The 25353-nt window shown below is 39.2% G+C and overlaps 3 protein-coding genes across 3 annotated transcripts; 2 read left to right on the forward strand and 1 right to left on the reverse strand.

Annotated features, from left to right (window-relative positions):
- Window positions 1-2891, forward strand: LOC124292459. The gene is made up of 5 exons (XM_046729548.1): window positions 1-36; window positions 469-620; window positions 1116-1223; window positions 1762-1899; window positions 2175-2891. The coding sequence occupies exons 1-5, from the start codon at window positions 28-30 to the stop codon at window positions 2494-2496; spliced, it is 729 nt and encodes a 242-aa protein (XP_046585504.1). The 5' UTR covers window positions 1-27; the 3' UTR covers window positions 2497-2891.
- A 4666-nt stretch (window positions 2892-7557) lies between these two features.
- LOC124292465 lies at window positions 7558-10863 on the reverse strand. Its single transcript, XM_046729554.1, has 5 exons — window positions 10858-10863; window positions 9346-9644; window positions 8846-8944; window positions 8374-8523; window positions 7558-8220 (listed from the first exon to the last, which is right to left on the reverse strand). The coding sequence occupies exons 1-5, from the start codon at window positions 10861-10863 to the stop codon at window positions 8037-8039; spliced, it is 738 nt and encodes a 245-aa protein (XP_046585510.1). The 3' UTR covers window positions 7558-8036.
- Window positions 10864-11108: 245 nt separating this feature from the next.
- Window positions 11109-13594, forward strand: LOC124292466. Its single transcript, XM_046729555.1, has 4 exons — window positions 11109-11221; window positions 11696-11803; window positions 12300-12437; window positions 12876-13594. The coding sequence occupies exons 1-4, from the start codon at window positions 11109-11111 to the stop codon at window positions 13195-13197; spliced, it is 681 nt and encodes a 226-aa protein (XP_046585511.1). The 3' UTR covers window positions 13198-13594.
- The last annotated feature ends 11759 nt before the right edge of the window (window positions 13595-25353 follow it).

Consider the following 25353-nt stretch of genomic DNA (forward strand, 5'->3'; position numbering starts at 1 on the left):
GAACTGAACTTCACACATCATCCTACCATGGGAAAGGTATAATTCTTTATCTAATTTATCTTTTATAAAACGCAATACTTTGAAATACATTTCAGATTTAACGTATTGAGAGCGGTTTTGGTGTGTAATGATGGATATTGCTGACAGAAATGAATATATTCTTATTGCGTGAGACAATTACGTTAAAGGTGGCATTTTACCATTTAGAAATACTCTGGCGATACTCCGATCTACACTTAGGTATGAATGCATTTATAGCTACTGTTCCAAAGGTAGTAATGTTTAATGTTTAAAGGGCATCGTTCAACTGAACCATTTTTTCTAGAAAGTTTTAAACCAAGATTGTCCAGGACTTGAAAGGTTTCAAACTACTGCCATTAAATTACTGAACAACTCAATATGATGTCCCATTTACTATGACACAAACTTAAGGGTGTACTGTAATAACATGCAATCATTCTGTTTCAGGTTATATACAGTATCGTGGCATTAGTCTGCCTCGTCGCCATGACGACGGCCCTTCCCCCTCTCCCAAAACCCGCCTGCTATTCCCAGCAGCTTTCTTCTGACCAGAACTTTGATCTCAGCTTTGTCTGCAATGATGGAAGAAAATATCCCGAGTAAGTACATCTACCTTAGCATTGAGCAGTGGTTGATTGGAAAGGCACAGGAAAGGTCGTATTTATTTCGTTAGAGAAGCTATTCCTTTATTGAATGTTTATCAAATCAGATTGTAACGAGTCAATTTCTTCATGATGTACCGTTTCATCAACTTATCGGACACGTGTATAAGTAAATGTTCTGTCATTTCTGACATAATATAAACTTTCTAAGATCCCATGTACCTTAAGTCGAATTACCTGCCACGTGTATATGTCATAACAATATATGTACTTGAAATAAAAATGTCTGACATTTTCACTATACATGTATATAACATACCATTTGCCTTTAAGTCAAATTACCTGAGATATGCTCCGACAGTTAACGTGCAGTTAAGACAAAATACATGGCTTTTACACTTTGTAGGACATATCTTATACTTCGAATGAATACATTATAACAGGTTATGTACGGTTAAGTCGAAATGTCTGACATATTAACTTTGTCTACAGACAGGAGATCGAGGAGGCTCTGTACTACGCCGACGACCACTGGCGTATCTACCTCAACCTGACCTCCACCTGCTTCCAGGACCAAGACACATACTTCTTGAACAAATAGTAAGTAGCACATCACAAGGATTAGTTTGTGTCAAAATCGTCCGGTTTAACAAATACCCCCAATACGGAATAATGAGTAGCGAGTATTGTCCCAATGATTGCATATATACAATTACTGTTTTGCATGTTTGAAAATTAACTTTCAATGGCTTTCTAAAAACCTCGTCATTGAAAAGGACATTTTGCAGAAAAATATTCATCGCTGTAATCACCGAAATGCTTCTTCTTGGTATCCTTAGCGGTGGGGTAGCCTAGCGTTTGCTTGTCACGCCGAAGACATAGGCACAACGTGTGAAGCTCATTTCTGGTGTCCCCCGCCGTGATATTGCTGGAATATTGCTAAAAGCGGCGTAAAATTAAACTTACTCTTCTTGGTGTCCATATCAATTATCATGACACCAAAAGCATACATTTTAGAAATTCGCTTAGTTCTTTCAATCAGCCCACAGTCATGTCACCATGACGTAAACATCTTCACAAAACATTCATCGCTGATATTGGTGAATGTTACTGAATTCTATTGTCCTTGACCTTGCAGCTCTGTGCCCAAACACTACAACCTGAAGAGCGTGTGCAACACCACCCGCACCATGGTCCACACCGTCTACGCCATGGATGGTCAAGTCTGCCACGTTGTTCGTCCTCACGCCCAGAAAATCTACTACGCCACATGCGGGTACGTACACTGTTATGGTTATCAAGATAAAACTTGTCGGGGTAGTTAATAGGTATTTAGTATCTAAATTCAAATATTATAAGGAAGCTCAGAGGAACATAATCCTTTGCATGCAATGGTGCAGTACATATTCATACATACACATTTATTGTACACATATTTTTGCGAAATTAGGAATGATTAATATCAAAAGTAATATCAACATACATATCATTTCTTTGGAATCTAAATATTACCTATCTACAATACTTAATGTAACCTGTTTGTTTTTACAGAGGAGAATGTAACCTTGGCTACGACGGTGTGACCGGCTACCACTGCATTCAACGCGGCATCACCTACCGCAACTTCCTGGGTTACTGCCGTTTCCCCGACCCCGCAATCTTCCCCGAAACTGACCCCATCTACGCTCTTGACCCCTCCGTAGACAACTTCTACGATCCCCGTGCTGTCCCACCCACCTACCGCATGCAGCACAACCTCCTCCAGAACGGGGCCAAGTACCAACGCACGGGCTACTTCACGGAGCTGAGCGTTACCCTCCCCAGCTACTGTGGCTGCAGGGGATATTTCTGTCCCCACGACAGGATTCTTTAAAGGATGACTTTATATAAGCGACTGGTACAACATGAACCTGAACCATGGACCAGTCGTTTTCTTCAGTCATTTCTTTTTTGACACGGGATGAAGATTTTTTAGAACCAAAATTGTTTCAAATAAATGGGAATTACAGATACTAGTTTGTACACAGGTAACTATTTTTCAAATAAGGATTCTTTCCAACTTGCACCATGAATGTAGTCTTGGTCTGAAGTTAGCAGGTATGTCAATTGTAAATATTTTGCGAATTCCATGTAAATACTTTCTATAGTAAATTTTGTGAACATGTATATGATCCTTCTTTGTACAGTGTAAACAGACCTCATCATTGATTGTGCGCGCATGTATATAATGTACAGATGTAAATGTGTGAAAATAAAAGCATCGTGAAAATATTAGTTTCTGTTTGATGACTGTATGTGCTTATGTTGGCCAATAGAAATATATATTTGCAGTTGTGATTCACATTGTAAAGAGAGGTACAAAAGAAAGTACACAGCGGGGATTTTGAGATTTAAAAAAGGCACGAACTCGGAAAAGAAATTTTTTTTGGTTGAAAAGTGTTTTCGTAGTGGTTTGTAAGTCACAAAGTTTGTGTACTTGTACATGTATATCCTTTACAATGCCATGCGTGAAACATCAGACGAGCTATGATTTTGTAAAATGTACGAGCATGTTATGCGCCATGAGCATAAAACACAGTTGATAGAGATTGTTTGTGGTATACCTGGACTGACCAGCACTGAAATGAAACTCCGTCAATATGTTAATCTTGAAATACAGTAGAGTAGTAGCAAACATTCCACACACAGATGACATCTTCAGATTATATGACAAGAGGAGTGATTTGAAATTTCCAGTACTCAACTCTCCCTTATGTCCAACGTTCGCAAGACTTCTGCAGCTCCCGCCTTTTGTGTTAAAAAAGAAGTTTACATTTATCTTAATTAAGCTCTTTAAACACAACCCGTAGGCAATCAAAATTGCGATGGACAATGGAAAACTTCTCCACATTGTTTGCAGTTGAGCGAGGGTCCACAAAGCCATGTCTAAACTAAGACCATCCCTTATTAGACATTCTATCTATCGTATTCACAATTTATATAGGTGCTGGGCCGAACAATATGTTTCTGTAATATCAGAATCACCTTCATATTGGAGGGAAGTTCCCGAGTACTGGACTGAAGTCAGTTTCTTCTTTAGTTAAACCAAGGAGTGGGTTGTCGCGTTGACATACCAATATACACCTGTATTACTTAGCTGATGACTAGTAGCCGAAAACCTGCATCCCTCATAAACATATGCAAAGGCTAGTGAATTATTCACCTGAACAAATTCGGGCTTGGATGTTTTAACTTTTATTGACCACTTCTGAGCAAGACGTCTGACGATCTATGAAATATTGGAAAAAGAGCATGCTCGACTGTACTCAAAAGTTGTGACATGTATCAAAGGATGGAGCTGTTGGAATAGGGGCACCTGTATAAGTTGTGACATTTATCAAAGGATGGAGGTGTTGGAATAGGGACACTTGTATAAGTTGTGACATGTATCAAAGGATGGAGCTGTTGGAATAGGGACACTTGTATAAGTTGTGACATTTATCAAAGGATGGAGGTGTTGGAATAGGGACACTTGTATAAGTTGTGACATGTATCAAAGGATGGAGCTGTTGGAATAGGGACACTTGTATAAGTTGTGACATGTATCAAAGGATGGAGCTGTTGGAATAGGGACACTTGTATAAGTTGTGACATGTATCAAAGGATGGAGCTGTTGGAATAGGGACACTTGTATAAGTTGTGACATGTTGGAATCACTTGTATAAGGATGGAGCTGTATCAAAGGATGGAGCTGTTGGAAGAGGAGGGACACTTGTATAAGTTGTGACATGTATCAAAGGATGGAGCTGTTGGAATAGGGACACTTGTATAAGTTGTGACATGTATCAAAGGATGGAGCTGTTGGAATAGGGACACTTGTATAAGTTGTGACATGTATCAAAGGATGGAGCTGTTGGAATAGGGGCACCTGTATAAGTTGTGACATGTATCAAAGGATGGAGCTGTTGGAATAGGGACACCTGTATAAGTTGTGACATGTATCAAAGGATGGAGCTGTTGGAATAGGGACACTTGTATAAGTTGTGACATGTATCAAAGGATGGAGCTGTTGGAATAGGGACACTTGTATAAGTTGTGACATGTATCAAAGGATGGAGCTGTTGGAATAGGGACACTTGTATAAGTTGTGACATGTATCAAAGGATGGAGCTGTTGGAATAGGGACACTTGTATAAGTTGTGACATGTATCAAAGGATGGAGCTGTTGGAATAGGGACACTTGTATAAGTTGTGACATGTATCAAAGGATGGAGCTGTTGGAATAGGGACACTTGTATAAGTTGTGACATTTATCAAAGGATGGAGCTGTTGGAATAGGGACACCAAGTTGTGACATGTATCAAAGGATGTATAGCTGTTGGAATAGGGGACACTTGTATAAGTTGTGACATTTATCAAAGGATGGAGCTGTTGGAATAGGGACACTTGTATAAGTTGTGACATTTATCAAAGGATGGAGCTGTTGGAATAGGGACACTTGTATAAGTTGTGACATTTATCAAAGGATGGAGCTGTTGGAATAGGGACACTTGTATAAGTTGTGACATGTATCAAAGGATGGAGCTGTTGGAATAGGGACACTTGTATAAGTTGTTTCAGTGGGATTGTCCTGGGTGATGTTTAGTTGTCAATGCATCTGGCGTCCCGTACTTCCAGACAAACTACCGAATTCTTGTAGACTTCATGCCATGAGTGAGCATAGTATAGACATTTTTAGAATAGTATTGTGTATAAAAGCAACAAAGGCATTTCCCTAATCACAAACATCTCTGCTAGTCATTTGTACGATTCCAACTATTCCATAGGCAACATATGTTATATTTGGGATTACACTTTATGTTACATTTGACCACTTTCTAAATGGCATTGTGTAATCTATATGCCGTAGGCATTTTGATATAAATCACAGGATGAAGACTGACTTACACTGGCTGCAGACCTCTACTAGTAGCAATAGAGTGTGCACGGCTTTACCAGTAAAAACAGAGCGGTCATTTCATTAAGTGCTTGTGTGTTTGCTTTAGGTAAAACATCAGAAGACTTTATTCAAAGTGTAATTAATTCAGCTGACAGGTTTGCGACAGACTGATATGGATGTATGCATATATTATAACCCAAAAGCATATTGCCAGAAGTATGATAGTTTTCGTACATGTTTTGACATTTAAATGATGCTTGATTAATCAGATCAGTTGTTTCTACATCGTTATCACTGAAACGTCAACAGACAATAAGGAGGATTATTGAACAGAAAGTTGAGAAAAATGAAAAGTTATACCCGTAACCTGCTAGATAAGTGTCGGGAATAAACACTAAAGTAGTATTTGATATATTATTAGGGGCAAAATATTGCTTCACCCAAGCTGTAAATTAAGTAGACTGTATTCCTCTAGGTGAAGGAAGACCGTTGCTCAAGGATGTTCTTTAGCTGACAGTTGTGATTTTGGGTGCGTACATTAACAATGATGGTATTGTCGTTACTGACGGTCATTGTTCAAAGGGATATTGCCGCTTATGGTGACTGTTCGTAAAGAGATTATTACTGTTGTTGAAGTTCATTGTTCGGGGTATCGGGATATGATCAGTGGTGATGGCCATTTTTCGACTGTTTCGGGTATTTGGGGCTAGACATCTTCGGACACTTTGCTCCACAGACTTATGGGCATGTACAGTGAAACTGATTGTAACCTGTCTTGCCATGTATGACATTATGACATGGTAATTAAAATAAGAATTTGTTACTTGACTGGCTGATATCACAAAGCTTGCATTAATAGATGGGTGTTTCTGGAATGCAAATGGCCCAAGCATGTACACCAGGTTAAGTTTACTTCCATCAAACTAAGATATACGAAAATAATTGATTAAAAGTAACAACGTATGAAGAATGTTACCAATAATATCAAGGTTAATTGTTTGATGAGTCAATAATGAAGAATACAACCTTGTTTATTGCATAGAGCGACGTTTCGGCGTAGACTTATACTGGACCAAGCATACATGTATACATCAGCTCCATAGCTTGATAACGGTGTAAGAATCAACACTGAAACGTCGCACTATGTAATAAACAAGAGTTGTCATCCATACAGTTGTATGCTTCATTTATATTAAGGTTACTGGAAAAGCAGGGAACAATCGATATATGTCTTGAGATTCTGTGGCAATTATTGTCCAAGTATTATGTGAGGTTAATTCTTATCAGTGACATGGTATTTTTCAGTTTTTACCATGGCGTGACAAATTTGGAGGATACTTGTGGAGATCCGGCAAAAATTGGTCTTCAGAAACTTATGCTTTTTGTAGGTGATTTACGACTATTTGCAGACCGCCGTCACACAGTGTTAAGCAACAGAATAGCTAACTAGGTGACACCTTGCAGTCGTAGATCTCACTAGCACCATCAGCTCCAACTGATATAGACATATAGCACAAGAAGGAACTCGGTTACATACTGTAAAACAAAGAGATGAAATGGAGTTAAAGATCGCGATGCTGATCAGTGGATGTATATAGAGACATGCATATATCCACGCGTGCAGGTGCATGTTCGTGCGATGAACTGCTTGTACTAGCATAGCGGTTAGAAACATTGCTTCGTACCGGGATTCGAGTCTCAGACCTTCGGATTCAAAGTCGGACGCCTTGTCCACATGGCCAAAGAGGTAAACCCCGACTAACTGCGTAGTGTATATATAGTGCTATTTCTCTGTAAAACCATGTCGAGCTATTAACCAACAGGCATACGACCAGTCAGTATCATATTCTCCTAATGTCGAGCACCCGGCAGCGTATGACGGGGCCAGGTATTGATCCTTCGACTCCGGAAATGGAGTGTAGGTGGGGTTCATTATTTAGTCAGTCATGCCAGATTGTAAGACTTAGTATATTTGACCATATTAATCGTAAATAATTGGTAAACAGCAAGTTTAAATTCAATTTGTTTTATTCTGTACAAATCACATGAAATATCACAAAATGCACAAATACTATTCAGAGCGGTTTTGTGTTGGCACCATAATTAAATATACAGGCTATGTACAATATAAACAAACTATTTACATGAGCGTGCATGATATATGTACAGATGGTGTTAGAAAACTGTAAAGGATATAGTTGACAAACATCGTCAAAATGTATTCTCCCCAGGTCTTTTTGTATGGTTCAACTATATCATTTTTAAAAAAACTGTAATTTGGAAGGTCACAATATATATATTATACGAAATTACAAACCTGTGTTGCCAGTAGACTGACACAAATATAACAATAACACTGACAAATGTGTAGACATGTAGTGAGTGATCTCGCACCTGCGTAAGCATACATGCATTTGGTGTTCTTAAGTCATGCGATTACGTCACTATTTCGCGTGCGTAAAGTTACGACTTTAAATTGGAGTGTAAACCACGGTTTACACAAACTGGTACTTGAGACATTCGTACTTCTTACAGCTGCATCCGGTTGGGATGGTGACGCGGGTTCTGCGACACTGCTTGATCTCGCCGGGACAGAAGACGTAGATGTCACGTTCAACCATGCCGTCGGGGACGCAGTAGTGGTGTTTCACCTCCGTGGTGTCCATGACGCAGTGACCTCTGGAGAAAGGAGAATTAATGGTTTTAATAATATTTTATGATAAACAATATATAACCCGTGTTCCACAGAAATATATATTTGAAGGAAAACAGTTATCTGTACCACGTTCTAATGAAACAACGTTTCTTCAGGGTGACGAGTGTGTGACGTACCCGCATTGAGCGACCTCCACTCCCTGGGCTTCAGGCATGATGACGTAGCAGACCTCTCGGCGCCCGCTCTGGGTGTTGGTCCACCAGATTCTCTCCAGGAGCTCAGTGTCCTCTGAACACAGATCCTTGAAGCGGTAGGCGGGGTAATGACTGGAATTAACAAAAACTATGTTGTTTAAAACGCCCATGGTATAAACATATTACTTCTTGAATAAATATCTCTGTGACTGGAGTTTGTGACCGTGTTCCAGAAAATATTATTGAAAAAGGTAATATGGAACTTGGAGGTGTGATCACAAATCCTGACTGCCCATCACTGGTAATATTGTCACATCAACCAATGCAAAACGTTGCATTAGAATATACCTTTGCAAAACTAAAAAGTAGAATCAAATATAGATATATGAATCTCGAAATGACAATGGATTCCACGGATTTTTTCTTGTAGTTCAAGTGGATCATCTGTACCTACCCAGTGGCGTTCATCTTGTTGTGGAGGTAGCAGCCCTGCACCAGCAACATGTACTCCATTGCGTCGGGGTCATTCTCCAGGGCGCTGAACACACGGTCACTGGAACAAGCACGTTACCATCAGTGTCAGCCAGTCATCATACTTACACACTTTGTCATATGGACAACTGTAGAACTTACATGGTAGTCAGGTACAGCTTAATCCAACTTCACAATTTCATAACAGGTTTGTTTCTAAAAAACTATGTATACACGGGGAATGAAACCGGAGCCTAACACATCGGCCAGGCGATGACATTTACCACTTGGTTATACTTCCCGCCTTAACTAACTTCAAGGCATAAATTAGCAATACTGAAGCATATTCAGATATAGGCATTAGAAGCTTTGCCTAAACAAAAAGAAACACATCAGATATCATAAAGATGTATCACGTTTTGAATATATATACACATTTTTAGGAAAATGCACCAAAAAGATGTGATTAAATATAATACTTACACAGGATACTTGTAGGACTTGTCAAAACACAGCTTCTCCTTGGTCGGCCACTCGTACTGTGGGACGCCATTCTTGTCAAAGTAGCAGATTGGCTGTTTGGTCTTGGAGGAGAGGTGACTGAAGATGCTGGAGCCGTCACGGACGCGAGCCCCAAACAAGGAAGACTTTCTGGATTTCAGGAGGCTAGCGAATCTGCTGGATGTGGAACCACCCAAAGAACGCCCGTTGACGGCGGGTCGATTCCACGCCAAGCTGACGGCGGCCAGAGACACGAGAATGCATAATGTCTTGAGAACCTGCTGGAAGATATGAGAGAAACATTTGTTGAGACTTGATATGAATTCTGAATTTTCCTTTATATTATGCTGTTACATTTAAGTCAGCAACAAGAACAACATCAATAATTTACCCTGCACTTGTCAGATAATATTTAGCATGTATACACCAATTAAACTACTAAGTATATCAAGACAGAAACTTTACACCACTTTTACTACAACAACTACGATTGTTTGTTATAAATTTGTTACAATTCTTCGTGCATAAATAAATTGCTTAACAAGACATTAGGACACAAAATATATACTCACCATATTTATAAACAAAGGACAAATTATGTTAAATAGTTACTGTAGCTGTGTACAGATATGGCTGACTGACTGTGAGCGTGCGCTTGCTTTTATTCCCCTCGCTTCAGAAGGAGGACCATATTTCAGCCAATCAGAAGAAGCGATTTTTTGAGTGCCTGCATTTACTCAAAACAATGGATGCATTGAATGACGTACACGGAAGATAATATGGAGTATTATTGGCTAACGACTTTTGGAAATATACTCACCATGCATCACGACGTCTTGCCCATTCATCAGGCGAATGACAGGTGGAATAACATGGCTTATGTAGAGATACAAACGAAGCCTGAATTAGATGCATAAAAATGATGACAGTTTTGACAAGATTGACGTTATGCAAAAAATTATTAAGAGGTAAATACTTACGTCATAGAGTTTTATTAACAGCTGATAAGTGGGTCGGGGAACGAGCCGACACTATATAAAGAGACGGTGTCCCAATCTTAGCCAGCGACTGTGAACACTTCAAGAGCTGAGCTTCACACATCATCCTACCATGGGAAAGGTATTTAGTTATATTGGATTTATTCTATTGAAACTGTTGATTCTATTAAAACTGTTGATACATTGAAATGTGTTCCATCTTGCGGGCACAGAGAGAACACATTTAAATGTAATGTTGCAAATTGCTCTCTGAAAAGAATATGGTTCGAGTATGTTGGTTGACTGGTTTGTTTCACGCCGCATTCAGGAAAATTCCAGCCATATGGCGGCGGTCTGTAAATAATCGAGTGTGGACCAGACAATCCAGTGACAAACATCATGAGCTTCGACCTAGGCAATTGGGATACGAGGACATGTGCCAAACAGGTCAGCGAGCCTGACCACCAGATCCCGTTAATCGCCTCTTACGACAAAGATGCTGAATACCAGTTCTAACCCGCATCTTCAAGAGTCTTCAAATATGGTGTTTTTCACGTGTAACTGTTAATTTACATATAGCACTTTCCTGTATATTAACACAGATATGTGTTATGTCTTTAGAGCTCTTTATCTGGGGAGCAATAACAACACCTGATGTAAGCTCAAGTGTGTACAGCAAACAATATGTATACCATAGTCAGTTATTACATGTAACCCTTTGTGTTTCAGTTCTTTTGCAGCATCGCGGCATTCGTCAGTCTCGTCGCCATGACGACGGCACTTCCTCCACTCCCCACGCCCGCCTGCTATTCCCAGCAACTTCATTCTGATCAGAACTTTGATCTCAGCTTTGTCTGCAATGATGGAAGAAAATATCCCGAGTAAGTGCATTAAAATATTAGAAACGATTAATATACTGTTCAGGTCTGTATTGGACAACCGTTTCATTTCGTTAGAAAAATTTTGCTTACGAAAATAAATTCTATATGAATTAAATCAAGTTAAAACGAGTTACATGTTAAGTTAAGTTAAGTTAAGTTACATGTACCCGTATGTACCTAACATGTCTGAATTTCCTACATATTCACTTTGTTTGACATACCATATTCCTCAAATTCGAATGTATCATACAACAGTTTATGTACGGTTAAGTCGAAATGTCTGACATATTAAAACCATTTGCCTTTAAGTCAAATTAGCTGAGATGTGTATATGCTCCGACAGTTAACGTACCGTAGAGACGAAATGCATGGCTTTTACACTTTGTAGGACATATCTTATACTTCAAATGAATATGTTATAATAGGTTATGTACGGTTAAGTCGAAATGTCTGACATATTCACTTTGTCTACAGACAGGAGATCGAAGAGGCTCTGTACTACGCCGACGACCACTGGCGTATCTACCTCAACCTGACCTCCACCTGCTTCCAGGACCAAGACACATACTTCTTGAACAAACAGTGAGTAACACATCACAAGGATTAGTTTGTGTCAAAATTGTCCGGTTTAACAAATGTCCGCAATAATGAATAATGAATAGCGAATAATGTTCTTATGGTTATATAAAGTCGTCCACAATATGTACTTCCGGAGAACTGTGAGCATCTACCATCAATGGCTCAACGTCTTTTTATCACGCCCCCTGTTTTATGTCCACTATACTGGCGTGGAATTGCTGTATTTAGGTGTATTCAGCGAAACACTTCAAATCAACAAAACTAACTGTCTTAAATGTCAGTCTAGTTGTATTTAGTTCATTACAGAATGTTACGAAGTTGCTTCTTGGCATCATGAATTATCATGAAAACAAACGCATACCTTTCAGAAATTCCCTTCGTACTTTCCTAAGCATCTATATCACATATACATCTCCACATATAGATTAATCACTGGTATTGGTGAATATCACATAATGATATATACAAGTTTTCTGGAAACCCGACCTTGACCTTGCAGCTCTGAGCCCAAATACTACAACCTGAAGAGCGTGTGCAACACCACCCGCACCATGGTCCACACCGTCTACGCCGTGGACGGTCAAGTCTGCCATGTTGTTCATCCTCACCAACAGAAGGTGTACTACGCCACATGCGGGTACGTACAGTTATGTCTTTAATAGATGCATATTCCTGACTACCATTCATAACCGAAATATATTTGTATGGATTTATCAAACAGCGGAATACGTTTGATTCTTATATATGCAAACGAATGCGAACTGAAACAAATAATTGAGAAAGTATACGTAGTTTGAAAGTATATGTTTACATGTTGTGATATTCAAGGAACACCTTTGATAGCAAATATACTCATTTATTGACCATGAAAGAAGTTTTGAAGACATGTAGATGTTGAATTAAGGACAATACTTATTATAATTTATATCTCAACGGTTTATAGGGTAATTGTTTCTAGTCTACATGGCTAATCAGGTCCTGCTTTCTTTACTGAGGAAAATGTACCCTGGTTACAACAATGTATGACATAATACTATTTATCTACAATACTAAATATAAGCTGTTCGTTTTACAGAGGAGAATGTAACCTTGGCTACGACGGTGTGACCGGCTACCACTGCATTCAACGCGGCGTCACCCACCGCAACTTCCTGGGTTACTGCCGTTTCCCCGACCCCGCAATCTTCCCCGAAACTGACCCCATCTACGCTCTTGACCCCTCCGTCGACAACTTCTACGATCCCCGTGCTGTCCCACCCACCTACCGCATGCAGCACAACCTCCTCCAGAACGGGGCCAAGTACCAACCCAAGGGCTACTTCACGGAGCTGAGCGTTACCCTTCCCAGCTACTGTGGCTGCAGGGGATATTTCTGTCCCCATGACAGGATTCTTTAAATGATAATTATATTTACGGGGCCGACACAAAAGGAACATGAATCAATCTTCAAACATTTCAGTTTTCACAAGTAGTGACACTATGTATTAAAGACCTATAAACGTTTTAGGAATTTTAGACTTCTTTTCAGATATATTGGAATTCTAGCGGTTTTTGGCACTCAAAAAATTGTTTTCAAATTATGTTTCTCTCAAACTGATTTTTTCGCACTTTATAGCACTATGTAGTTTTGGTCTGAAGTTGCCATATACGTGAATTGTAAATATTTTGCGAATTCCATGTAAATATGTATGTGTTCTATCTTTGTACAGTGTAAACAGACATCATCATTGATTGTGCGCGCATGTATATAATGTACAGATGTAAATATGTGAAAATTAAAGCAATATGAATATATTTCAGTTTCTGTCTTGATGACTAATGCTTAATGTTGGCCAAAGGAAACAAGTACATGAATATAGTTGTGTTTGTTGTAGTTTAACGCAGTCTGTAAATAATCGAGTTGTTTGAACATATTTTGAGAGAGAGAGAGAGAGAGAGAGAGGGAGAGTTTATTCGCATAATGGCCTCATGGCCCAGAGTACACAAAATACATAATTGTTTGTTTGTGCGCATTCAATACATATACATAAATATAGTACACCAATAAGTAGCAGTCAAACAGGTAGATTTCTCTTCAGATAGATTGCTAGACTTTTAATAACATTCACATTTTTGGTCCATAACAACTGCTTAAACTTCAAGACAGATGGATGTATATGATAAAGCCAGGTATAAACTGCATCCGACTTGTATGGTAATAAGGACATACTAATAAAAAGTGGTATTCGTCTTCTACGACATCTAAATGACACTTGATACATATTGCTATAGTATTATCGACATAGTCTTATTGAAACGCAACTGTCGGACATCCAATTTGTGCGATAAGCAACGAAATTTACATAAAATACACCTCAAGTCTCTATTAGTGCACAACGCAGTTATATACACTTCTGTTTCCAAAACTGACTTGTACGATGAACATATTTTATTCAATGTTGAAAGGGATTGGGCTGAAGTTATGTAACTTATTACCGCCCGTTCCCATCAGAAACACGAACAAAAATGAATGGACGTATTGAATGGACATAATAATGTTAAGACATATTATTCATTATTCGAAGCGCTTACTTCGTACAATGTATTTATGCACATGTCTCAAGTTTAAGATATTTTCATTAATAGTATTTGGCAGAGCAGGTTGACGTAAAGAATGGTATCAATATCTAAGTGAACTTTTGATAGTTCAAAGTCTCGCTTCAGATCAAAACGGCAGCTCACAATTTTGGACATTTTAAAAAGAAATACCGGAGCGCCACAATTGCAAGCTTTAGTCTTTGATAAATTACCACGAAAAAGATCTACATGTAATCAACTACACGAATGTCTTAACTTCGTGTATAGTATATTTGTCTTTCTTTCACCAAATAGAAAATATTTTGGAACTTTATCATTTTCTTCAGATAACTTTGATTTAAACGACGATAATGAATTTGTACATTTTGTTGTGCATTCCATAAACCTGCAGAATCATAAATTAAATGACTTTTGTAGAATTGAGGTGCGAAATTTAGGAATAGCCAAATCTGATATGTTACGCAAGTTGTATCCGGAAATGGTTTCAGTAAAAAGTGGAAGTAAATCTATTGGGTAATGAGGAGCTTGTATATTAACAATTTTGTAGAATGTACAGAGTTTTCTTTGTGTTCGTCTAATCTTCAATGGTAACCAACCAGTTTCACTGTATAAACTATACCTTGAAGCGATTTAGGCAACCCGGTTACAATTCTTGCTGCTTCAAATAATCGAATCTGAACCAGACAATCACTGAACAACATCATAAGGCAACCTACTCAATTGGGAAACGATGACATGCTTGGGTTGCTGAAGACCGGTTTTGGTAATATATCAATCGGCACCCAATAATGCGGAAATACAGTCCTCCGGCCGATCACGTCTATAATTTTCTTGTCTCCGTTCAAAAATACGCAACAAGCCCGCGAGCAGTGAGACCTATGGTCGACAATGAGAGCACCTCACCCCATCGCAGCTGAGCGAGTATCTACAAGATCATATATATACCATGTCTTACTGGACATAGTATCTATCAGTACACAAGTTCCATACTGTGGAGTTATGAGCACTTTCAACATCATTGTTTCTGTAATATGAGTGAACGTGACTGTGTACGCCATACTCGTCTCAAGAATGTTTGACAAACATTCCAGCAGTGAACATTCCCTTTGTTTCGGAATATTCAAGCAACTTCAGCCTTTCACGATTACATTTTGCAACATTTGAAATACATGTACTATCAAGTACACTCTTTCTTAAGACTTGTTGGATAAGGTTTGACGTATTCTCGACGTCAGCAACACTTTCAAAACATTCTAAACTTAACGCATAAGTCACAAAAATGAATCCGGAGCGATACCTTTTTTGACTGAAACCATATGTTCCTGAATGCTCTTTGGCGCACTACTGATTAGCCTTTGGATGTGTTTGTGACGGGTGTAGGATACGCTCACCTTTTCGCGGACACTTGGTATCGCCAATAATTGACAGTGATTCCTAAACACATGCTTATGATTTCTTCTGAACCGTACAAAAGACTCTAAATGTTTTTATCATTGTTTATATTTGATAATTATTTGGGCAGAATTAGTTTAATATTGACTATTCTTCGTTGTGAAATGTATTAATACACAATAACTCTCGGTATGTTTTATGTGAAAAATGAAAATACATAACTCTGCAAAGACATATAAGACGATTGATCAATCACCTGAAGAAGGGTCAAGAAGTAGCCAAGAAACGTCGTGTTATACAATAAACAAGAAGTTGCCATCCATATACTCGTCTTATATATTCACCAACTTCTAAATGCCTCTCAAGAATCTCTGCAAAGACATGATGGTCATGCTCGGTGACTTGGTCGATGCATGTCCTCGTATCCTGATTACGTCCTAATGACGTCTGCCATGACGGCAGTCTCTTGGTGGTATAGCTCGAAATTTGCTGAGTGCAGCGTTTATCAACAAACAAACAAACAAAAAATACCTAGCGCCCGGCAGTTTAAGGTGCGGCCGGGTATTCAACCACGGACCTTCTACTCTCCGGAGCGTAGGTGGACTTCAATATTCAGTGAGCCATGTAACATTGTAAAACTATTTGAGCATATCATTTGCAAACAGGCAAACAAGTATTTTTTTCATTTTGTTTTATTCTGTATAAATTATTCACAGGAAAATACAAGTATTATTTAGATAGGTATTGTGTTGTCACAATAATTAAATATACACGTTATGTACAATATAAACAAACTATTTACATGTGCGCGCATGTTATATGTACAGAGGGTGTCCGAAATTGATAAAACAAATATTTCCTGAGAAATTCCTGAAAATATATTTGGTGTTTTGAAAAATACCATTTACAGAAATGGTAAGGTCAAAATACATGTTATATAAAAAGAACAAACAAACAAACAACCTGTTACAAACAGACCGATACAAAGATATTTACCGTCCTGTTCAAACGTTTTCGTAACATTTACATATGCCTAAATAGCAAGTAAGAGATCTTGGACCTGCGTAAGCTTAATTGAACGCCTGTATTTGATATCCACAAATTGTCGTCACTATTACGCATAAGTAAAATTACGACTTTGGAGAGGGAGTGTAAACCATGGTTTACACAAACTGGTACTTGAGACATTCGTACTTCTTACAGCTGCATCCGGTTGGGATGGTGACGCGGGTTCTGCGACACTGCTTGATCTCGCCGGGACAGAAGACATAGATGTCCCGTTCAACCATGCCGTCGGGGACGCAGTAGTGGTGTTTCACCTCCGTGGTGTCCATGACGCAGTGACCTCTGGAGAAAGGAAAAGAAAAAATAACAATGGTCATAATATTTCTGATTAGTGCGTCACTAAAACGGAACCAAACAACCCCCTGAGAAAAGAGAAGGAATTACTAATAATCCTAATAGAATCAGGCGTAGAAATGCATGCTGCTCATCATTGTGTTAATGCATAATATTTAAATACCACTAATAATGAAAATCTGTGAATATAATAATCATGATTTTGATCTGATACACAAACCTCCAACAACAACAACGAACTTGTAGGACAACATATATCCCATTCAATACTATTATATGAAAGAGGTACGTTTTTTATCACGGCGTTTTATATATTCCCCAAAAACTATGAATTTGAAGGAAAACATTTTATTATCTTTTGTACACTTCCATGAAAGAATGTTTGGCCAAGATGAAGTATGTCCGACGTACCCGCATTGAGCGACTTCCACTCCCTGGGCTTCAGGCATGATGACGTAGCAGACCTCACGGCGTCCGCTCTGGGTGTTGGTCCACCAGATTCTCTCCAGGAGCTCGGTGTCCTCGGAACACAGATCCTTGTAGCGGTAGGCGGGGTAATGACTGGAATACCACAAATATTGTTAAACCGTTTATCGTATATATAAGTTAGTCAGTGAGCTTAGCGTAGCTTTACATAGCATTTGAAATACAGGGACGGGACAGTTCAGTTTGATAAGAATCACCGAACTGACGAAACAGGGGAAATGATTAGTATTTATGATTAATCATCTGCACCTACCCAGTGGCGTTCATCTTGTTGTGGAGGTAGCAGCCCTGCACCAGCAGCAACATGTACTCCATTGCGTCGGGGTCCTTCTCCAGGGCGCTGAACACACGGTCACTGGAACAAGCACGTTACCATCAGTGTCAGTCGTCTCATTCTTACGTACTATGTTACATAGACAACAGTAGATCTTTGTTGTTACATTAATAATACGGTTTAACGAATCTGTGCAAATTCAAAACGGTATTTCTTAACATTACAGAAACGGTGCTCGAACTCGAACCTCACACATCTGACAAACAATGACATTTATCACTGGGTTGTCCATAACTTTATTGCCTGAATCAAGTATAAAGCATAATATATGATATAACATTAGCAAAGCATATTTCAGAATAAATATTTAAATAAATGCTTACACAGGGTACTTGTAGGACTTGTCAAAACACAGCTTCTCCTTGGTAGGCCATTCGTACTGTGGGACGCCATTCTTGTCAAAGTAGCAGATTGGCTGTTTGGTCTTGGCGGAGAGGTGGCTGAAGATGCTGGAGCCGTCACGGACGCGGGCCCCAAACAAGGAAGACTTTCTGGATTTCAGGAGGCTGGCGAATCTGCTGGATGTGGAACCACCCAAAGAACGCCCGTTGACGGAGGGACGGTTCCATGCCAAGCTGACGGCGGCCAGAGACATGAGAACGCATAATGTCTTGAGAACCTGCTGAAAGAAATGGGAGAAACAATTCTTGAAAATGGATGTGATATCTTAATTTCTCTTTGAATATTTTGCTGTATATTTTGCAACAACAGCAACTACTACTACTACTACTACTACTACTACTACTACTACTTCTACTACTACTACTACTTCTTCTTCTTCTACTACTACTACTACTACTACTACTTCTACTACTACTACTACTTCTTCTACTACTACTACTACTTCTTCTACTACTGCTCCTACTACTACTACTTCTTCTACTACTACTACTACTACTTCTACTACTGCCACTACTACTACTACTTCTTCTTCCACTACTACTACTACTACTACTACTACTACTACTACTATTAAGAAACGTTTGGGGTCTGCATTACTTCGGGTTTTCCTCCCAGATTAATCTGACACTCGGAACAGGAAAACTATTAGGGATGCCTTGTTTCTACAACTAGCAATATTTTACACAGCAACTCTAAGAGAACATGGGATACGATAATCTGTCAACCACTTCGAGCGTAAATATACCACTTATCCAAACATAAGCAAAATATTCAACTTCCCACATTTAGCACAGTACACATATCACAAACTATTTACTCACCATATTTACAAACAAAGGACAAACTATGGTAATATAGTTACTGTAGCTGTGTACAGCGATGGCTGACTTGCAGGGAGCTTACGTTTGCTTTTATTTCCTCACTTCAGAAGGAGGAGCTTGTTTCAGCCAATCAGAGTACGTCGTACGTCACACGGCAACACTTCTTCCTCAAAACAATGGATGCATTGGATGACGTATCTACGTCACGGAAGATGACATGAGGTATTATGGATAACGACTTCTGTATATACATAACCATTGTTTAAGGGATTATTCCTTGCCCATACATCAACGAACATGACATATATATATACAAACGAAGCCGGTTATTACTTGACTGGACAATTATGAGAAGATTGACGTTATAGAATAATTTATCAACAGATAAAGATTGACGTCACAGAGTTTGATTAACAACTATCACGTGACAAGAGGGAAACGAGCCGACGGTATATAATGGGACACTGGACCAATCTTAGCCAGCGACTGTGAACACTTCAAGAACTGAGCTTCACACATCATCCTACCATGGGAAAGGTATATATCTTTATCTGATTTATTTAAGTGAAATGGTTGATACCTTAACATGTATTTCGGATTTAAATTATTCAGAGTATATATCTGTACGTATGTATGTACAGCTACATTTTACCAGATGAAATGAATACGGTAAGAATCAGTACATTATCAATATTGTAGAAGTAGTGTTTTACTATCGGATAAAGTTGTATGCTACTAGGTGACAAACGATTTGAGTATATTTTTACAAATACAAATGATGACTACAATTGTAATGTGTGCGTTGAACATTTAGTCACGTATCGAAATAAGTTGGTCAACAAATTGATGTGGATATCTCCAAATCTACTGTTTGGTATGTAGTAATACTGAATGTTTATTCTGGAAAATTTTGGACAAAACAGCGATTACCAAAATTAAAAGATCATGCATAAGAGTTATATATTACATTACTTAAACGCATACCAATAAAATGTCCCTTCACCGTGATAAAACATTAATGTCTACTCTAAAAGAAATGTAACATAGCCATAACATGCAGCCTTTCTCTTTCAGGTTATATATAGTATCGTGGCATTAGCCTGCCTCGTCGCCATGACGACAGCCCTTCCCCATCTCCCCATGCCCGCCTGCTATTCTCAGCAGCTTCAGTCTGACCAGAACTTTGATCTCAGCTTTGTCTGCAATGATGGAAGACAATACCCCGAGTAAGTGCATTTAGCTTAGCATTGAACATTGGTTGATTAAACCAGTACAGGACAGGTCATATGTATTTCGTTAGAGGTTTTCGATTGCCAAAATGCAATAAGTCCTAAATATGTATTAAATCAGATTGTAACGGGTCATGCTTCTTCATAATGTACCGTTTCATCAAATTATCTTACAAGTATTTACATGTATGTTGTAAAAGTTCTGAAAAGTCGACCTGTCTGACATGATATAAACCTTGTAAGATACCCCATGCACTCTTAAGTGGAATTACCTAACACGGTAAAATGGATAATAAACTGTACGTTAGTGTATTTGACGTTTGTATTTTATTTAATGAATCCTTTCTGTTTGCCAAAACAAAACGAATTGCAATATCTATTAAATAAAATCAAATTAAATTGAGTCATATCTGAATAAATTGCATGTGCCGTTCAGTCAAAATACTTGCATTTTACACTTTGTAGGGTATTCAACTGTTATGTACGGTTAAGTCGAACTGTCTGACATATTAACTTTGTCTACAGACAGGAGATCGAGGAGGCTCTGTACTACGCTGACGACCACTGGCGTATCTACCTCAACCTGACCTCCACCTGCTTCCAGGACAAAGACACATACTTCTTGAACAAACAGTAAGTAGAGCACCAGTATCATGAGATCTAGTTCAATATAAAAACAACAAAAAACGTTTCTATTATAAAAAATCATGTCTTCTAAAATCAGTCTCCGTTGTGGGTATCAGAATATATCACTAACAATTGACTGTTAACCTTCTAGCGCCTCACTTACAACTAGGGTGATCCTGGGTAATAATTTGTTCGTGCTTTGAGCGTGCACAAGTGCGTGGAAACATGCGCTTTATGAATTAAGAGCCATCATTATTAATTATTATTATCAAACACATTATTAAATTATATCCATTGCCGCATTCAAAAATGAAATGCTTCACACGAACCACGAACTGTGATAAATGTAGGTTTTATGGTTTATTCAGTTGATAACCAGTTTGATCTGGTCCAGCTGCCAGAAAATCAAACACACAAAACCTGATTTAGCCATTTGCCCTGTTATCTTCATCAGTATATGTGAGGCCGTGATATATATTAAACTATTCACTAGCTTGGTGAATAGCACTTTACTGTACGCTTATATATAAATATCCTGGAAACGTTACTGCTGACCTTGACCTTGCAGCTCTGAGCCCAAATACTACAACTTGAAGAGCGTGTGCAACACCACCCGCACCATGGTCCACACCGTCTACGCCCTTGACGGTCAAGTCTGCCACGTTGTTCGTCCTCTCGCCCAGAAAATCTACTACGCCACCTGCGGGTACGTGCACAGTAATGTTTTCTCAATAGTTCATACATGTTACTAAAATTCATATTTTCAAAACTTTCTACTAATAAAATAAGGTGGTACTTCATCAGGCAAATGATTGTAGGAGTAGTTTGAAAGCATTTCTTTTTATATTTATTATCATAGGAAATGTTAAAGGAATAAAAACCCTTGCATTTGTCAAACACATTTCGTTAACGTACATATCTACTTATCGAGCCTCTAATGCTTCTAATAATTAAAGTATTACTTATCCAATATATCTCGCATTACTTGATTACATTACAGTTTAAACAGAGAATGTACATTGGTTGCAATACTGTATGATATGATATTACTTATCTACAATACTTAATATAAGCTGTTTGTTTTTACAGAGGAGAATGTAACCTTGGTTACGACGGTGTGACCGGCTACCACTGCATTCAACGCGGCATCACCTACCGCAACTTCCTGGGTTACTGCCGTTTCCCCGACCCCGCAATCTTCCCCGATACTGACCCTATCTACGCTCTTGACCCCTCCGTCGACAACTTCTACGATCCCCGTGCTGTCCCACCCACCTACCGCATGCAGCACAACCTCCTCCAAGACGGGGCCCACTACCAACCCAAGGGCTACTTCACGGAGTTGAGCGTTACCCTTCCCAGCTACTGTGGCTGCAGGGGATATTTCTGTCCCCATGACAGGATTCTTTAAATGATGACTACGTTGATGATGGACCAATTAACAACGATTGTTTTCCTCAAGCATTTAATGTTTCAGTATTGAATATTAAGACACTTTTCGGTTACATTTGATTTTCTAGTGTTATTTCATACACTGGTGATAATTTTTCAAAATATGTTTCAGGCATATATATATATAATTCCCCACACTTTAAGCCATGTATGCTTGGTCTGAAGTTGGCAAAGATGAGAATTCTCAATATTTGGTGAATTGCGTGTAAATACTCCATATAGTATGTTGTGAATATGTATATATTCCACCTTGTACAGTATAAACAGACCTCATCATTGATTGTGCGCGCATGTATATAATGTACAGACGTAAATATGTGAAAATAAAAGCAACATGAAAATATGTACAGTTTCTGTTTTGAAGACTTATGCTTATGGTGTACACGATCACCATACATACAGCTGGTGACACACTACACTTGCATGGAATATTTCATAGTGATGGAACCCGTGAAGATCCGGGTTAGAATTGGTCTTCAGTAACCCTTGCTTGCCAAAGTTTGGAACACTATGACGTCGGCAGTGGATTCATATAATATCAACCAAAGCATCAACGGCTACGCGTATTCGTACCCGAAACTCTGCTATCAGACACAGTGGAATCATACCATTCATACAATCCTACCCATGCTTTTCGTAAGAGGCAACTAACGGGATCAGGTGGTCGCTGACTTGGTCGACACATGTCATAGTATCCCAATTGCGTAGGTCGATGTTCATAATGTGTTTACAGGTTCATATTTTCAAGTATTTTTTCTCTGAAACAATCCACTCATATCCAATGAAATCCGTGGTCGACAATGTGAACATTCTATCAGCTGAAGGAAGATGAACAAGTAAACCAGGGCCATTCACTACTGGACGTTGTATCAATTACAGTGATCAGATTATAAAGTTAGGATAACGCGTGTGAACATTTATTTATCAATATCAAAACAGCTAAATATTGGAGGGTAGCCCCATATGTGCGGAGTGATGACTGCGTCCACTTTAGTTGCACCATTGAGGTGGGTTATACTGTTGACAAGCTACCTTTACTCTAGATGCTGTTTAAAGTAAGATGCCCCTGTGTGATTAATTACATTGTCAGTACGTCATCCCCTGCCATGCCTTCCGGCTAAAGTAAGGACTGAGTGGTCAGCCGTTGTGACATGGGTAAGATAAATCGTTGGTCATTGTTGCAATCACTGGTTGACTAACGGGATTGGATGTTCATATTTTATTTTTGTCCAGGTATTACGTGGGATTAATTCTTATGGCGTCGAAAATGGCGTCTAACTGGATAGGGTGGTTATGCTCGCTGAATTGACTGACACATGTCCTATAGTCCGTTTGGCTCAAAAGCGGACCGATGAATTGCAATCTAACTCGAAAACTAATAAACATAAAATACTCAATGAAACGCTGATCATAATCAAAACATCATAGCAACACTGTGAGGTTTTGCCGAATTTTTGTCCTAAAAATAAAAAAGTTGTTTAACAATCTATCATGGCAATTGACACAGTTCACTATTTGTTACGAGGGAGGAGTGCAGAGAAAGGGACAGCCAGGTGTTCGAGAACGGATGGACAACGACACAGCACAGGTTAATGAATAAATAACTTTGTGAACGTGCTTCTCGAACACCTGGCTGTCCCGTTCTCTGCACTCCTCCTCGTAAAAACGGCGAACTGTGTCATATATTAATAAAACTTGTTAAACAACATTATTATTCCAGGACAAAAAGGCAAAAATTCTCACAGAGATTAATGTTTATGGCGATCAAAAGGCGTCTAACGGGATAGGGTGGTCATGTTCGCTGAATTGACTGACACATGTCCTACCTGCGTAATTCGATGCTCATGAGACCCGTGAAGATCCGGGTTAGAATGAACCTTCAGTAACCCATGCTTGTCGTAAGAAGCGACTAACGGGATCGGGTGGTCAGACTCGCTGACTTGGTTGACACATGTCATCGGTTCCCATTTGCGCAGATCGATGCTCATGCTGCTGATCACTGGATTGTCTGGTCTGGACTCGAATATTTACAGACCGCCGCCATATAGCTGGAATATTGCTGAGAGCTGGCGTAAAAGTAAACTCACTCACTCACGATGCCCATGATGTCAAACATTGGTTGGCCTAATCCAGTCTCGATTATTAACAGGCCGGGTTATATTCCTGAAACATTGATGACCGGTTCAGACTTCACTGAGCAATACGGACCTAGTGCATCTGGAGATTACCACGCGTCCAAGAGCTGACAAAGTGTATCATGACTCATGACGTCTAAATCTTTCTGCACAACCAAACTGTACATACGAATTTGAAAAAATAAAGAATCGCTATGATGATATCGAGTCCTGTAAACCTCCCTCCGTGTCATTAGTATGCCGGATTTAGATACTCAAACTTTGAATAGCATTGATCGAGGTTGTGTGACAACCATCAACCTAATAATAGCATGCTAAATATAGAACTTCAGTGCAAAGGGGGGCGGTGGGGTAGCCTAGTGGTTAAAGCGTTGGCTCGTCACGCCGAAGACCCGGGTTCGAATCCCCCACATGGGTACAATCTGTGAAGCCCATTTCTGGTGTTCCCCGCCGTGATGTTGCTGGAATATTGCTAAAAGCGGCGTAAAACCAAACTCAGTCAGTCAGTCAGTCAGTTCAAAAGCATACCCAGCCTTGACTATCCTTAGAAACAAATTCCGTTTAGTGTAAGGGAAAAATAGCTGTGAAAATTATATGAATGGATCACTGAAATTCAACGATGACACCAGGTGTTCGCGAAAAGGTTAAGCATGTCCTGCCCTACAGGTAGCACCAGTCATTCAAACATTTTGCCTAAAAGATGGAAGTGTTTGTGCCTGACGGTGCGAAGCAGTACTCC

This window comes from Haliotis rubra, unplaced genomic scaffold, assembly GCF_003918875.1.
Source record: "Haliotis rubra isolate DU_JTF1 unplaced genomic scaffold, ASM391887v1 Scf519, whole genome shotgun sequence".
NCBI lineage: Eukaryota > Metazoa > Mollusca > Gastropoda > Lepetellida > Haliotidae > Haliotis > Haliotis rubra.